This window comes from Anser brachyrhynchus, assembly GCF_964034855.1.
Source record: "Anser brachyrhynchus genome assembly, chromosome: 2".
NCBI classification, from domain to species: Eukaryota; Metazoa; Chordata; class Aves; order Anseriformes; family Anatidae; genus Anser; species Anser brachyrhynchus.
In genome coordinates this window covers 18,518,313-18,536,307 of record NC_137695.1, presented here as the reverse complement: position 1 = coordinate 18,536,307, position 17,995 = coordinate 18,518,313, and the positions used below count along the sequence as shown (strand labels likewise).

The 17,995-nt window shown below is 40.6% G+C and overlaps 1 protein-coding gene and 1 long non-coding RNA gene across 2 annotated transcripts in view; one reads left to right on the top strand and one right to left on the bottom strand.

Annotated features, from left to right (window-relative positions):
• Positions 1-1,709, top strand: part of GPR158 (G protein-coupled receptor 158) — a 200,242-nt gene extending 198,533 nt beyond the window's left edge. Inside the window, exon 12 of the mRNA XM_080578566.1 lies at positions 1,654-1,709. Coding sequence (XP_080434692.1) covers positions 1,654-1,694 — 41 coding nt within the window. The 3' untranslated portion in view covers positions 1,695-1,709. The remainder of the gene's footprint in view (positions 1-1,653) is intronic.
• Positions 1-17,995, bottom strand: part of LOC308191190 — a 336,186-nt gene that overhangs the window by 254,177 nt on the left and 64,014 nt on the right. The gene's annotated exons all lie outside the window — the stretch shown is intronic.

The following is a 17,995-nucleotide window of genomic DNA, read 5'->3' as shown; positions in this document are numbered from 1 at the left end:
TAACTCGGAAGTGAGATGGCAGAGCATGATGATACATAAAATAACAAATGGTCTGAAGATGATTAGAAAACCAGTATATGCTGGTTTTCATCCTGCAGGAATTACAGAACACCCAGGGTGGCCATCATGCAGCATTTTAAAACAAATGAAGTTTTCTTCCACATATGCCATAATTAAATTGTGGAGCTCATTTTCACAGGTTGCTGTGGATACCAGGAGTTCAAAAAGCATTAGGCAGGTCATAGAAGAGAGATTTATCAAGATGCCTGAAAGCGGTGGATGAAAACTCTTAATTTGCAGTTTGCTTAAAGAATTGCCCTTACATAATCACCCTGGTTTCTTTCCATAATCAAATACTACTAGATATGGGGCTAAGTGAGCCTTTCATCCAGCACAGCCTTTGTATATTCTTATGTCTGTATAAATAGTTAGGCTTAATTAGTTTATTTTCAGTTGTCATACCATTTTTATTATTGTCCCATTATTCATGTAGGAGTTCCAGTAGTTTCTTGCACAGGCACATATTCATTTAACTTTCAGAGTGCCTCCTGAGTTGAAACACTGCTGTTTCTGTAATCATCCTGAGTCATGATATCGAGGAGTGACGGGGCCGTGACCATGAGTGGGAGAGAAGGGGAAGGGAATTATGTACATTCAGTAAGTGAACTGTGCACAATTCTGGATATCAGGAAAATATAGCCTGGACATTTTACTCTGAACTACTTCGTGGAGTTAATCTCAAACCTAAGGCTTTCAGACACGGTGTCATAACCAACTGGGTCTTCTGAGCTCCACTTCTGACACTTGCATGGCTTTTAAGGAGTAAGGGAAGGCCAATCCAGTTCTGGGCTCCACAACACAAGAGATGGACTTACTGGAAAGAGTCCAATGTGGGGCCACCAAAATGATCTCCTGTGAGGAGAGGCTGAGAAAGTTGGGTCTATTCAGCCTGGAGAAGAGGAGGCTCAGAGGGGAATCTTACCAATGCCTCTAAATACCTGAAAGGAGGGTGCAAAGAAGATGGAGCCAGGCACTGTCCAGTGGTGCCCAATGTCAGGATAGGAGGCAATGGCTACAAACTGGAACACAAGAGGTTCTGTCTAAACTTCAGGAAGCACTTTACTGTCTCGGTTACTGAGCACTGGCCCAGAGCTTTTCTCCCTCAGCAGACAGTCACTGTGAAGAAGCCTCATCATAGTGGCAATGTGAAGAACAAAATTATTTTGACCAGAACTGGATGGAGAGAACAGGTTTAGCTACGTACATTGAGTGCTTGAACTTTTGCATAGCTGAAATAATGTCTTCCACCATATATGTGTGTGTGTGTATATATATATGTACTAGAATGTGGAGGAACCATCAAAGAATTTTTAAATTTAGTTTTTTTTTTTTCTATTATAACTCTTCAAAATGGCATTTGATTTGGTTCAGACTTATATGGTGGCATATCTGCCTGCAAAGAAGTTACTTCAAGCTAAACACTTCCCACCCCACCCCACCTTCCCAATAAAAATAATATTTCTGACAGATTGGAGCTAACTTTTTCCAGTTCTAAAAGAGCTAATTTCATCAACTCAGAAATTAGCTTTAACAGTGCTAGAAATTTAATAAAAGATATTAGGTAATAATTGATTGTTTCTGTTGGTTTGGCAGGCCTTCATCATGTTGCAATATTCAATCTTCTGGTTCTTTAGTATTTGGAAAATTGAACTTTCTCCATTTATGCAGGTGATTTTTTCTTTTTTTTTTTCCATTTATTTATGTTAGCTCTTTTAAGTCACTGAAAGCATATGAACAAATCAAACACTGAACATTTTGCCTTCAAATTACTGCATTTTAGATTTCTGGATATCTGAGTTGGGCCTAATTTTTCATTGTGTTCAAAGCATGGAAAAGAGTACATTGCACCCAAAATAGCTATATATTTTTGAAGAATGTGTTTATGATCTGCTGCACAATATAGATATACATATTGTATACACAAGTGTGCCAACATGAATATACAATCCATTTAAATATTTTCAACCACTATTCATAATGTACAAAAATAACCTGTTTATCTACATGTTGATTTACACTGCAGAAAAACTGTACTGTGATTCATTTTTTCCATTAGAAACAAATCAACACATTTCTACTTGCAAAATGAAATGAAGCGTAAGGTTTGCATATGATAAATTACTTCCAAATCAGTTTATAAATCTCTGTGGAAACAACAGTGAGCAAGGGGTGTTGGTACCACCTCTTCTGGCTGCCACTCTCCTTTTGTTTTTTTCCATTCTTTTTTTTTTTTTTTGAAATTTTCAATTCATTTGAGTGAGAACAAAGGGCCTGTCCTGATATTTTTATTTATTTCTTTTTCTTTACTGTTCATGGGAGCAAAAAATATACAGAATCATTACACCTTTGTAGCTGCAAAAGAAAAGATTATCCAGTAGATGGGTAAAAGGCCTTAGAAGTAAATAAAAGAAAGGATTGCTAAACTTGGTGAATGGAAGTCTTGGGATGAAATTCAACCCATTGGGTGTATTTCAGATCTATCAGCTTAAAATATGTGCTAAATAATGTGTTTGCTTCTTGGCTGTTGGAGAGATGTTGGACACCTCTCCAGTCCCACCATGGCATGGGCTATCCTGCCCACATGTGCACCCTCTTGCTTTCCTGCCTGCTGTTAGCTTGCTGCTGCTTCATGATGGGGAATCATGGAGTTTATTTTAAAACCTGCATTTTTAAAAATCTGCTTGGCGAACACCCGTAAGGGTGGTGGCTTTCTGTCATGTCTTTTCCCCTGCTGTTGCACAAAGGTTGACAAGAGCCATGAAGAAGACATGGCTTTGGCTTTGTGTGCTGTGGACATGCAGGGGGACAAGTGCGGCAGTCCCTCTTTTGGAGGCCACCTGGATCTCGTTGGAGTTGAATGCTATTCGCTGTGCTACTTGACAGAGGATGTCGACAGGGAATTTAGGCTGGCTGCATGCTACAGATGAGAAACAGGCTGATGCAACATACTTCAGTGTTAAAAATAGTGTCGTATAATGATGTCTATGTTGCATGAAAAAAATTCAAAGCTACAGGGTGGTAAGGACCATGATGTTCCAAGTGATCTTGGTGACTTTATCAAGGGAAAATCACAGCAGCACTGAAGAAAACACCTGTCCAGCTCTTCCCACATTACATTTTGTGAGGTACTTGGCAACTGCTCATTATTTGTGTAAGCTAGCAAAATTTCCTACTGCTCCTTTGTAGCCAATGTACTTTAATAATTACATTTCTACTTGCTGTAATGTTTTTATTTTAAAATATATCAGTTTCTCTGTTGGTGGCAGTTTTGTTATCTCTTTTTTTTTCAGTTATTTTACAGGAATTTGGTACAAAATTTTGATTTGCATCTCAGCTGCTTCATTGCAAGACCAGCATTATCATCATAAATTGGTTTGTGCTTGAAATCAGAAGGCAATAGTTCCAGGGGTTGTGGAATTTTCATTCAGACATAGTTGAATATTTTAAAAGAGAACTTTGAAAGATGTATTCTGCAATTATATATTCTGTCTGGTTGACCATTCTTGCAGTAAGTAAGAATAATGCTGTGTTCCTTACTAAGTGGTACTATACATATGTTTTCTTCCAGGATTTATGATTAATTATAGATTGCCATTGTGCACTGCATGATCTTTCTGTTCAATCTTTGTTGTCTACATTACAGTTGGAATTGCCAGTTGAATAATAATATGACAAAAGTCCAGTTCTTAGCGTTCTTAGGTAGATTGTGGTTTTTGTTGTTGTTGTTGTATTGTGTTTTTTCTTTTTTATTTGCCATCTCATCAATGTATGAGAAACATTTTTTACACGCAAACTAAACTATTACTTGCCTTGGTGTTCTGCGCAATGAGAATTTTGTTATTACTTTTCCATCAAAACTGATTATTTTTAGTATTAAGGAGCTTAGAGAAAACTACATTTCTGATTGATCAAATATCGCCCCATAACATTCTGCCTACTTAAATCATTAGCCCAGCTGAAACAAGTACGCATCTTGTAGTTCTTAGAATCATAGAATCAGAATATCCCGAGTTGGAAGGGACCCACAGAGATCATCAATTCCAACTCCTGGGTCCCCAAAGGACCACCCAAAAATCAGACCATGTGTCTGAGAACATTGACCAAATGCTTCTTGCCCCAAGCTCGAGTTTACTTATGCCATTAAATAGTTGCATTTGACCTTTGGGGGATGGATTTCAATGGAAGGTGCAGAACCCACAGCCTGCATATGGTTGTGTTTAGATTAAGGCACAGTTTTATGCTGTTAACCTGCTCCTGCTTTTACCTCACAGTAAATTGTCTTTCAGTAGAAGTAAATTATTTGGATATTGTTTCATCAAAAGTGTGTGCATGTTTAGAGCATTAAGCAGGAGGTTATAAAAGGAAATACATTGAAACAAAACAAACAGTACAGTTTTGGATGTTGTTCATGCACATTTTGTACTTTCCTTTGCTTGTTTCTTTTCTCCTCTAATGGGAAGTACATTTTCTAGTGTAGCTTAATAAGAGTCAAGAGAAGACTTGGAAGAAAATGGGCACCATTTCACTCAATGAGAGACAAACTATTAATTGGTTAATGATTAGAACAGAAATCAATGATTTTCAAAGCCACTAAAAGAGAAAATTTGGTCTCCGGTCCTCTGTGAATTCAGCACTTCTCTGAAAACTCTACTCTCAAATAGTTAAGCTATTGGTTTGAAGGTGACAGATCTTTACAAATAGCAAAAGCAAATCTGCAAAATCAGCAGAGTCGTGCCCTCATACCCCCTGGAGAAACAGTCCAGTGCTAAGCCAGGTAGACCCTTGGCACGGGAAGCTTTTTTGAACAGCACACGGGACCACATGAACTATATCCAGAATTAATGCATTTAGGACTACCAGGAATGAGATGTTAAAGCCAAACAGGTGAGGTAACGTTTGACACCACAGACATCTTTTCACCTGGATTTGGGTAGAAAGACCACAGACTCATTTAAAGTAACCCACTGAACGAGTTGGCCTGTGTTAAGTCAGGATCTGGATCGTGTTCACATCAGGGAAAGAGAAACATGCTGTCAGCGATCCCCTGCATACAAAACTCTTCGGGAACAAAGAAACATTTGTTGCCAAAAGAGCTGCCACTGGCCTTTTCACATCCCTGCTTTCCGTGGGGGGTCCCATCAGGTGCCTTCAGCTCTTTGCCACCCTGCAGACAGTACAAAAGGTTCAACTTTTTGTTAGAAATGTCACAGGTTTTGCTTGGTTTTGCTTTCTTTTCGGCTAGAGGCCAGAGCATTGTGCTGCAAACTAAAGCTCTTTCCAGACTTTTCTCCGGGCTGTTCAGCTCCCTTTGATCCCCTGGGGTTACTTTCCCAAGCTGAAACTCTGGACTGACAGCAGCACTCTTCTAACCTTCTCCAAACACCCTACATTATTTTAACATTGCATACCACCCTACGGACTGGAACTATGTTCTTAAAATATCTCCCTACCATCTCCCAGTCCAGAGCACTCACCCAATTTTCTGCCTCATTTTAAGTTTTGTGTGTAGGTTTAGAAGTCGCTCAGGGAAAGGCTTTTTGCATAGGTGCTGCTCCCTGTGCCTTAATTTTCCATCATCACTGGGGGGGTTGACATGACTACTTGTGAAATGTATAAAAGAGGATAAATCCAAACATCTTTTGGTCTTCAAATACTGTTGATGGCACTAGCAAACACATGTTACTGCTCCTCACTTTTTATACTACAATGGATTTATGCAGTGTCTAATGGCAGTCAAGTGGGTTCTGATTCCCAAAGGATTGTAAGGTACATGGTTATCACTTTGCAAGTTATGGATGCTCAGTGAAGGGAAACTGTTTTGCACTATGTGAAATTTCCTCTTGGCTCTTTTATATTATAATCTGCAGTTCTTAGTGGAACAGATAAAACCAAACAAATCAGAAGTTGAAATGTCTTGACCTTTTCCTGCATTAAAGTTTTTATGGTCTCTGAGCTGTTCAAACGTAGGAAATAAATACTTACTGGTTTTTATCACTGGCATCAGGAGTCCTCCAGAATTTCCCTTGCACAACTTTGCAGCTTGCTGCTGCCATAGCAGCATTCCTGTGTACACATGAAGAATGAATTAAAAATCCTCCTTCCTTCTCCAAATACTATCCAAATGTCACAGGGACGGTCTTGGGTATTTGTGTCTCTGGTACATCTGGTACAGTTTTGTGTGTCTGTTTAATTTCAGCAGATCTTCATCTCTGTTTAATTCCACAGAGCCAGGTAAATTCAAAGAAATAATATCAAAGTCTCTTCCTCTTTGCATCCTTAACTTTGTAAACAGAGCTGAATGTGCTCAGAAGAGAGGTGATTTGTGGCACAGTGTAGAAACCGATGTTATGAAAAAGCCATTTTATTTGTATCTAATGTCACTGTCACATTCTTCATGCAAAGTCAACCCAGATCTTAAGGAAACCTTTAAGTACTTTTCCTGATCCTCCTTTCTAGCATTCTCTATTGATCTCCTTCAAGGATTGCATTTCCTCCCTCTCTCTTACAAAGAGTAATCAAAATGAGCTCATTCGCTATCTATCATAGCCTCAACAATACACTCTGTGCAGGTCCGTCCTGGACTTGCCTCTTTATAACCCTTGGCTGCAGTTTTCTTTATAAGCCCTTTTGCATGTCCAATGTCCAGTTCTTGCTCTGCCTGTAGTATTATAAAAGGAATCACACTAAAGGACTTTACTGCCATTGTACTGTACCTTTTGGATACTCTTTATCCTTCAAGTGTCGTGGGTTTTGAATGAAATGCTCCCTTATTATTACTACAGATAATAAAAGGAGGAGGACTCCTTTCACCGTGCTGCTGTTTTCCCCACTGCTGCATGGCGATGTTATTGTTCGTGCACTCGGTTTCTTCCAGCCCTCTCTGATGAGGACTTCTGTGCCCTGCTGATCCTAACCAGATCAGCTTTCTGGCTGAGATGTTACCTCCCCACAAATACTTTCCAGTTTAACCTCTCACACTCTGGGTGCTGTAGCTTATTTACCCCACTGGTACGTTTTCCTTTAGCAGGTTTTCTCTTTGACTGGGCATTTCCTCCTGTATGCAGACCCTTGCTTCTAAGTGGGATTGCAGAGCACAGTCTCCTGGTGGAGGATTCCCAAGCTCCATTAGTCTCTGTGGGAGACTCTGCATCTGACGAGGATGTATTGCAGTGCTTCAGGATTGCCAGGCAGGGATTCTGCCCATGTTGCTGGCAAAGTGTACCAACAACTTGGTCTTCCAGCTGCCTCCTGGTTCCCAGTGGCAGTTGCTTTGTGGGACTGCTCTGGATGGATCTCACGGTGTGGAAACCCATGTATGGGTGAGTCTTCTCTATGGTCAATGGAGTTTTATTCAGGCTCATCATTAAAGTCTATGGCATAGTTCATTTCACACTGAAGACAATGCCTACCCTAGGTCATTTAAAAGGCACCCTGAAGTTGCTATCTTCCCACTGACCATAAAGGGAGATGAGGATGACTAGCTCAGATTTCGAAGTATCCAAGATGTCTCATACTAGGTGAGATGTGGTATCCCACATACGATGTGACTCAGCCTGCATTGTACATATTGGCACTGACCGTGCCTTAGTTGCCTTTCCAGCCTCCCAGCTTTTCATCTGGCAAGAATCATTCAAATACCTAATCTTACAGCACGGATGGCTGTCTGAGTAAGGCATCGCAGACACAGGCCAGACAAAAACCTACAATTTTACACTTAGTATTCATTGCTATTCAGTATAGAGTGGTAATGTATACAGGGATAATGTACTCCTTATCATTTAAAGGGAGCAGATCTGTTCTATCTCCTCCAGGAGCCAAGGCACAAGTGGGGATTTCATTAAGGTGCAGTGTCTCCATTTGACTAGTGATCATTATATTTACTGCAGAGTTTGTATTGTTGCATGCATGCTCTCATTTGGACCCTTGCACCCAGCAAATGAAAAACAGCTCACCACTGGAAGTTCAACAAGCCCCTGACAAGTCCAAGCAATAATTATTCAATGCATTCATTTTTTCTGCAGCAGGGAAATTCTCTGCTTCCTACACTAAGAGATCTCTAAAGGACTAAAATGTAATTACAGTTCCACCTAGAGCTTGGTCAAGCTCCATCTGTTTCTCTGAGATGAACATTACAGCTCTGAACTGTGCCAGGAGCTGGTATGTAGGAGTCAGCCCAAGTTATCAACCTGTTGTCTGCTCCTTTCGTGAGTGTCGTTCTGTTATTTATTGGCACTCTCGTACAAAGCCCAATGAAGCCACAGGGAGTTTTTGCACTGACTTAAGTAGGTTTAAATCAGGCCCCAAAATAAAAATTCTCTCTTTAGAAGGCAGGATGTAACAGAATGGTGAGGAACTATGAGTGGCTTAATCATTACATTTACTCAGCTTTATGACTAATGCTTGTGTCAGTTAACAAGTTTTATTAACAATATAGTGACCTTGAAAACTCTGTACATCTGACTAACTCATTCTACTTTATGAGTAAGTGCTCTATATATTGAGCAAGGATGTAATTGAAAAGATGTCATATAAAGTGACTTGATGCTTAAAATGATTTAAATATTATATGGATTGTAATTTCACTTGAAACTGATACAGTTTTTAAATATTGAAAGAATACCTTAAATTACTGAAATTAAGGGTGGCAGTATAGTATCAGCATCAGGTAAAATATATGTGTAAAGTGAAGTGAATATGAGGTTATTAATCATAGGTATTAAGTGTTAGATAGTACAGAAGTATTCCAGCGCTGGAAACTATTAAATGTGGATATGATGAATTTGCGGTCCATAATTTGCCAAGTTTGGAAATCTGTATGACAAAGAAAATGGGTGCCCTTGAAATGTATTGATCATAACGCTAATGTTGTAGCAGGTCATATTTTACACGAAGTGAGGCTTAAAATATGCTCCATCCACAAGCAAGTGCAGAGAGCTGGACAATAACCGTGTAGTTATGAGGTGTGTCCCTGAGTTGCCACATCAATGGGGAGGGTGCAAACAGTACATCGCACTCCAACCCACTCAGAAGTCTACACACCCCTTCTTTCTGCCCCCAAAATGTCACTTAACACTGAGCTAAATCAGCACATCTACTTAGCCATTTAAGTTCTTTCTCTTCCTCAAAAACTGTTATATGCCATAGCACAGGTGTGATATATGCAGCGTGATCACACCTCCCGAGATACATAGCTGGCCTGCCTGCTGTTGAAGCCAAACTTTTACACCACTCAGCTAAATACCATACCCTTTCTTTGAGAAATGAATATCCATACATTTCTCTGTGCATGTTGTATTCTGCCCTGCATTATAACTGTGTAGTCCACAGCCTCCATCAGTGTGGTAAACCATGTGCAAAAATGCACCGTGGATGAGCACCATGACTCCACGTCCTCCTTGATAGCATCCTTGACCCAACAGACACCAGGACTTAAGTGCAAGTGAGACCTGAACTTTCACATGTTTCTTAGTTCTGAAATAAATGTGAAGGACACTGCTCCTGTGTCAGTTCCCTCATCCAGGAGCACAGTAATGTCACAGCGTTTCCCAGCCATGACACAACCCTACAGATTGGGGTGTGCTCCTTCACCTCAGTGCTCAGCTGTGACTGCCCGGTCTCCTCTCATCTTTTCTGGAGATTTAGCACAGGGGCACTGGGGCCACATCCTGATGAAGGGGTTGAGCCCAGGTGAAATAGGGCCTGTTCTGTAGAACATGTAGAGGAGAGATCACAATGGTTCACTGAGGTGACTGTCCTTCACACCACGTTTTAGCCAAATCCGTGTCCAGGAACTAAGAAGATCCCCAGGTTGGTTGGGGGAAAAAAAAAAAAAACACGTGTGAGAGAGAACTCCACTATGAAAGGCGTGTGGGAGGGATGAAGGAGGGAATCGAGAAAACCTGGGAAGTAACAGCAACTTTGTTTGATAAGACTACTCAAAATAGTATTCATGTGACTAAGCCAACATCTCTATCTGCTAGTCCCCTTAGGCTCCCTTTATAAACAGAGATGGAGCCTGGGACACAATTTGTCTCCTGCTAAACCCAGTATCTGAGACATCAAATGAATCACACACCCCAAAGTACTAATTTCTCTTGAATATGGAGGGAGTCAAAGTGACTAGCTCAGACATTGGTGTTGACCTTGTGGATGTCTAAAGTATAACTCAGATGAGAGCCACCACCCTTGTCTTTACTGAGGAAGCCATTTTTTCTTCCCACAATAGTGTTAAGCAAGATTAGTACTTAACTATGAGTAACCTGTGTATGTGAGGTTTGTCAATAACTATAGTTGTTTTCATTTAACTTCCATGTCTCTATATATCCATATACATCCATAACTTCTATGGATGCATTTAAATACACACATAGACACAAATACACAACCATACTCAACTATCCCTGATTTTTCACCTAGGAGCTGCACAGAGATGCTGTCATCTAAAAGCAGTTATTTTAAAAACACAAGCAAAAGCTTTAAAAGAAGGATAAGTGAGCTGCGTGTTAACTTTATTGTTATGCAGATGTTATCTATCGCCATTGTAGTTGCAAATCCATTAGGATATACCTTCACTCCAGCAATGTACATAGAGTGCTGCAGATTTTAATTGATCGTGTAAGGTGACTGTCAGTCCATGTACATTGAATGGATGCCACACTGGAGAAATGTGACTCAGAATAAAGTGCCATCAGGAGGCTTTCTGTGCTATGTCTGCTAAAGTGAGTCATTATGGAGTGAACTGCCTCTCTTTGCAGGCAGACCTTTAGACAAGAGACTATGAAACGTCAAGAAGCTCTGAAACATCATCCTTGTTCTAGAAATCCTTTCATACAAAAAGAAGCCAGTCTACTCTGTTCTACTCTGACAAGAGATGCTAATCCAAACCTTCTTCTGTCTCGGCTTATTGCGTTTTACTATCTGGAAATATTTTCCCCAGAGCAGAGAAATGCTCCAGTGGTGTTAATATTCCCATTCACAACAGAGGTTTCAGATGTGCAATGTTCTTCTGCCTTCTGTACCTGAGTGCTATGGATGCCTATACTACTGCAGCTGTAGTCTAGATTGAAGCTGGCAATATCCTGTATTTGCAAGATCTTATTAAACACAGTAAAGTTTCATCATATATGGCAGCAACCTACAGATAACTAAACTGTTGAAGTTACAAGAAAACCTGTAGCAACTTATGCATTCAGTTTCCATTTTAAATCTAAAAGAAATCTGAGCCTTTTTGCAAGTGAGGAAATGCACAGAGAAAATACCTTAGAAACCTCAGCTCTGCCCCACTAGCAACAGCAATCCAACTTCCTTCCTCCTGGCAGAGCTTCTCCAAGACATATGTTCTTTGAGCTGACACATAGTGTGTTGCTATTAGGGGAGGACTAAGGGAAGCTGGAAAATTAAAATTCTGTTCCGTGGGGAGTGTCACTGCTTGCTTATGTGGTTCTTTTCAAGTTTAATTAAAAAATCTAGGATGAGTGACTGCAGCCTGGAGATCATGACCACATTGGTGCACTGTGGAGAGGCATCTTTGTTTGCCCAGGTGTATGTTAGGACTTAAGCTCTTGCTATGGAAAGATACATCAGTACATTGCCATGAAAAGTTTCACCAGGCTGTCATCTTTTGGCAGCAGTACAAAAAGCTTCATGGAAAAAAAGAAGTCTTAACCAGCTCCATTGAGGGTATCTGAGATACTGTCCTGCCTCAATAAGTGTCCTCTGTAGCTTAGTTTTGTCCTTTGATACTTTCAGAAAGTCTTTAAAAAGCTTCCTGTAGATACTGCTGCTAGCTCCTGCTAGGCCAGAATGCTCCATGGCATCGCTTCTCTTTCTCAAAGTTAATGCTGAGGAAGTCAACAGTAGGATGGAAAAGTGGCCTCAAGCTATGTCTAAGACCCGTTGTTTGCTAGGAAGGGGGTTGGAGGATCAGCTTCATTTACGGTTTGCACCTCTGTGGTTGAATCAGAGACAAACGCATTTCTTCCCTCTCCCCCTCCTCCTACACCCTTAAATAACAATTCAGGAAAACATCTGAAATAGCTCTTTGATAGAAATGTGTATCTTCAGTTTCCTTATTTAAATGCAGGGACTTTATTAGGTAGAAAAAGTCAGCTTTCATTTATACCAATTTATATGAATTAAATAGCTGCAAAGAGGATCATAAAAACATGAAGCCTGAAGGCTCAAACATCAGAAGGCAATTAAAGCTCGAGGCTTTGCATGTACTGGGAGGAAGAGCGGCTATACAAAAATATCTTTGAAGAGGATACTTCCATGGCAGAGGAGCAGCTAACTCCTACGTGCAGCAACACATACACGCAGCCTACTTTTTGTCAGCAATGTATCCAGGGGTCCCTAGGGGTCCTGCCTGAATACTGTCACTGTGCATTCACAGCTTCAGGCTCAAGAAAATCCACTGAAGGGTATGCATAATCCTTCAGAGGAGCCTGGAAAACCCAGAAACCTGGACCTTGTTACACACACACACACACACACACACAAGAAAAAAAAAAACAAAACTCATATTCAATATCTGATTTAAGTATTCCTTGACCTCTACCAAAATTACATGAAAAAACATCAGCATCTCCAACGCCAGTGACCCTATCATCTATTAAAAGAAGATGTTTTAAGCAGAGTTCTCCATGGGAGGTTCCATTTTTCCATTAGAAGCTTTCTTCTCCTTGATTATTTCTCTGCCTTCACTTGTGTTTGTAATTCTTTTCGTTTGCTGACAATATCATTAATATTATGCACTAGATATGTAATGAACTGAGTAATAAGGGGTAAACTGCTCTAGTTCACAATAGGAAGCCAGAAGAGTTCTGGGATATGGATTAGCCTGCAGAAAGGAGCTCTGAGCATGAGCCCAGAACCTCACAGCGAGATACGTGGATGTATATGGCATACAGCTGCCTCTCACTGATTTATTTATTCTTGCTCTGAGCCGCCAGTAATGCCACTCCACTGGAAGGTTGCGAATGCATCTTGTGGGCACAGGCCAGGAAATAACAAAATTGGGCCCAGCATGTTTCCATCCAAAGATCTGGAAAACTTTGATCATTCATTAGGCAAGAAAGAGCGATACTGAAATCCTTTCCTTTGTACTAAAAATAAATCAGACGCACAGAAACAAGTTCTGCAGCCTGCCACCAGCCTGGTCCTCCCGAGGGCTGTGGCTGAGGCTCCCACTGCTGCAGCTGCAGCTGTACCTACCTGCTTCAGGCCAGAGCATCAGTCCCTCGGGGCTTGAGAAAACAGTCATCTCCACGTTGGGTTGTCTTTGTTCCCTCTGCAAATTCGTTGCATTTGGGTTTGGATCTGAGAGCTTTTTTCTGGCTCTGTGTCAGCTTTGCCATGTTAACTTCCTGACACCTTCTCAATTCCTGATATTTTGATGCAAGTTTTTTTTTTCTTTTTGTTTTTTTTTGGGTGGGGGGGCAGATTATTTAGCTGCAAATTAATTCATTTTACTGGACTTTTCCCTCAGCAATTACTAAGTAAATCACATATCATTCCTGATGTGCCCATCAGGCTCACCTCATGTCATGACGAAAACTGGCATTTATTCTGATTGTTTGTTTCATAACCCATGCAGCTGATTCTGGTAAAAACAGAAATTATTTTTAAAAACTCTTTAAGAAATCAGTCAGGTGCAATTTTTCTTTACCAACGTTCTGGCAAGAAGTTCTAGATATCCTGACTAACTAAGAGTTTCACAGTCTCATATTTAAAATGGTTGTTAAAGACAGTTATATACTACCAAAAATAAGGCTGAGAGATATATGTTTTTTCCTGAGTTATCCTTTTTAATAACAAGAGGGGAAACACCTATAGTTGTTTGTTTCTCTCTCAAAGCCATTGCATTTTAAGAGCTGAAAAAATATAATATAAGAAGTAGGAAACCCTTACAGCATGGAGATATTTAAGTGAATTGCCCCATTTAAGTAGGCAGTATCCAAAGAGAGTCTATGGCAGCACACCTGATGTACAAGTTACAGATGATTATTCAGACATAGGTGATGTAGGTTTATAGCAGTAGGCATAATACCAAGTGTATAAAGGAAACATCATAATGCCATGGATTTACCTTACCTCTACTAGATTTAGCATTAGGTAGCCAAATTTAATCTTAGGCTATATAAAATGAGTTGGTTACACTTGATTAAAAACATGGCAGGATTTAGAAAATGGGACTTTCTCATTGTGTTTGTTCTGCATTTATTGCTAGTTGAATCAAGTGAGCCTAAGGGGATATTCTACTTGAAACAGGTTTGTTTTCTTGAAGGTTAAGTTCATTAAATCAAATTTTGACCTTTTGGAGTTTACACTGGCAGAGCCTTTCTGCTCCCTGGACCTCTAAGCAAAACCATCGGTCCAGAGATCTCACCTTCCCGCAAACCTTCCCCACCTTCCGGACCATTAAATGCCCATCCTTGCTTTCAGACTGTTTGCTGCCATTCATCAACATGCAAGAAAAAAGGATGTCTACGAAGCAAGTATTAAAACAACATGGCTTCAGTTCTAAATGAAATACTTTGCAAAATAAAACCATTTCTGCAACCACAGATTTCCCAAATCAGCACAAGCGTGTAGTCATGAGAACATCTGCATGCATTTATACATACATATAACATATGTACAATTATATATGTACACAGAAACTTAAGCATGTAAGATGTTTTTCAGCTTGCTGTGATGGTTGTGCTCTGGCCCTAACCTGAATAAACTGTGTTTCATTAACTCCAGCCCAAGATGAATAGATTGCCAGCTGAACAGAGTCTTTTTATAGTACTAGTCTGTGGGGAAATTCTTCAACAAAAATGTTTTTCTGATCACATTTGCAATTCATATATGCTATAAACAGGATTCTATTAATTGAACACTGGAAAAAGAAATAAGAAAAAAAAAACTAATTATTACATATATTATTAATGACCTTCCTGCATCTATGATAAATGACACGGTCATGTTTGATACCAACGCATGTTTTAAGAGTTTCTCACTGCTGGTTCTGTACAACTGCTCTTCAAATGGTTATTTTTTCCTAAGGATTTCTACATTTAGATGACAAATCAAGCATCTCTAATTGCCAAATTGTATCTGCTTCTTCATCAAGAGACACCTCACAGAGCTTCTGAGTCAGAGTAACCAGGCAACCCTAAGCCTCTAGACTTGGAGGCAAAGAAAAACGCGTACTCCTACAGCAAGAAGAAAAATGATCATTTCAATCGCTATTCAAAAATTTGTCATAATAGATAAAATGTTTGCTGCAACGCAAATATTTAATGGGTGATATAAATCCTCAGTCTCCCAAGATGTCCTGGTCAGAAGCTGAGGGGTTGCTTGGCAGTTCTCCCAAAGTACTGGTGCTGGGCAAACCAGAGCTCCAGCGGGAGCTCACCTGGCAATGCTGGGCCTCTGTGCTATCGCAATTTTAGTTAGTTAGCTGTGTGAAGTCATACCAGGGAGATACCAAACTGCAATCTACTGTTTTCTTGGGGAGAAATCTCCTGATGGTTTTGTCAAAGCCAAGCATTCATAGTGTAAATTCCCACAAGTCCCAGTGATGACCTTCAACAGAGGGAAGCTGCATAACCTCAGCATCTGTACTTTGAGCCTCTGAGGTTTATCCAATGACCTGCCAAAGCCCACAAGATCATATTTATTACAGAAATAAAACAAAACAAACAAACAAAAAAAAAACCACCAACCTTACACACAACTATCTATATGCACGCTTTGGACTACCAAGTTCTCTGTTTGTTCTCTGTCGTCTGAAAAAGCAAACCTCTTCACAGGTCTCACGTTTGTCGCTTGGCTCTGCTTTGTTGCTCTCTTTGCTTCATTTCTTCTCTAAAATGCCCAGAGCATTTTCCTTGTCTCTGCTGGGTGAGGAGAAGGAGAAGCAGGGGACTCGGCAGTGTTTGCTGGTCCCTGTCCTGCCACCAGCCTCTGTCTGGCAGGCAACCAGCCACATGATGAAATGAAGCTATGGACCTCACTCCATTGATTTCACTGGGATTTACATGGATGTTTCCACGATTTTCTGAAGGTAAAGGGTTTTAGACATTTGTTTAAGTGTACAAATTAGTGCCCTACAAGTCCATTTGTTTTAAATGAAACTACTCCCGGATTTAGATGCAGTTTGAGGCATAAAGGACATAACTGTGTCCCGCACTGGGTAATCTTTCATTTCTCACATCCTTCGAAGCACACAGGATTAACGCCTTGGTGTTGTGTGAAAAAGCACAGCATGGAAAACACTGCAGTCCTGCTGCCTGGAGCACTGTGGGCAGCCTGGCTGGAGAGGGCTGCTTGCTCCAGGACCACGGTAGGGAGAGAGGAGAGCATCCTGGAGGCAAAACTGATCAACTGGCCAAGGATGAAGGAGCTGTGCTCAGTGCCTGACAGCCAGGCTGAGACCAGGAGGTCATCAGAGCCAGGTGGGAGCAGGCTCAGTGATGAAAACCCAGCACGGCTGGCTGAGTCACTGGGTTGTAAGTAAGCAGGACACGGGGACATCTCCCAGGGCCTCGTCCCCATTCTTGGGGCTGTCTGGACCCGGTGCTGTCTCCCAACACAGGTACAGCAGCACCGCAACACGGCGTAATGTTATTTGGCATTCAATATTAAATTCAAAGGACATTTCCCCCCCCCCCAAAAAAAAAAAAAAACTATTTTGTAAAATGTACAGCCTTACATATGGAAGGTGAGATTTATAGGGAGGATTTTCAAGGCGAAAAGAGTGGCCGAGCTCCACCTGGTGCTGCTTCTGTGTCTCTGCCACCGCTGCCTGGGATTAGGGAACGGCTTTGCAGCTTTTGGCTGCTGGAGAAAGTTCGTTGTGCTCATCTTTGCTCTCACCCTGCTCTTGCTTATGAGGGCACAAACAATATTTTAAATGAAAGCGTTTTAAGGGGAGAAGGTCCTGCAAGATTTTCACTGCTATGTGTTGAACCAGTTCTAACATGACCTCAATCTAACTGTCCACAATAGTTAACAGCACTACAAAATCCTATTTAGCAACTAAATAACATTTTCCCAGCTTTTGTAGATCAAGATACAGTTCAAGACTTAAAATAAACAAACAAACAAACAAACAAACAAACAAACAAAGTGTTTCAATGCCAGTTTGATGCTCAATCAGGAATTTACCCAAATCCAAAATTTCCCAAAACAGTATGACCACAGTAGAGAATCTAAATAATGCTTTATTTTCAAGTGTCCTAAATATTCAACAGCTCCCAGTGAAATCAGCTGGATTTCTACAACATTCAGTGCTCATAAAAGCAGCTGAGTCAGACCGGTAGGTATTTGTGACAGCACAATTTCTTTATCTATAATTAACTGCAATGTAAAAAGTTCCCCCAAGTGGTTTCTAAGCCCATTGCAACACAAAAAAAAAAAAAAAAAAAAAGAAAAAAAGTTGTGGATGGCCGTGGAGGGGAAAATGCCTTAATTTCTGTGATGGTTGCAAAATAATAGAGAAGAGAGGTGCAAGATAAGTGAACGAATATGTAAGAATCAGTATTATTTATGCCTTTCTGGGACAGTTCATCACATGGGACAAAACCAGAGCATTTACAGCGTTGGGCACATGGAAGTAGCTAAACCATAAGCTGATGTGTCAGGGACTATTTTACATAGCTGTCCTAAAGAGCTGCTGTGTGGGTCTCAGTTCCCCCAGGAAGGTGAAGGGAACATGAGGGGATGGTGAGTTTTCAGGGAACCTGTGTTTCAGCTCAGTTTTGAGGCAAAATTGTGGGCTTGGATTGAGCCCATCCAGTTACCTCTCAAGTTGCGTTTCCACAGAAAAATCCCGAGGAATATTCACTTTCCTCTAGTATGCCCTCAAAGTCGGACTCCAAACCTACAAATTGTTCTCAGCAGATCAATTCTCCTATCCCTGCAGGATCAGTGAGGGAAGACTGTTATT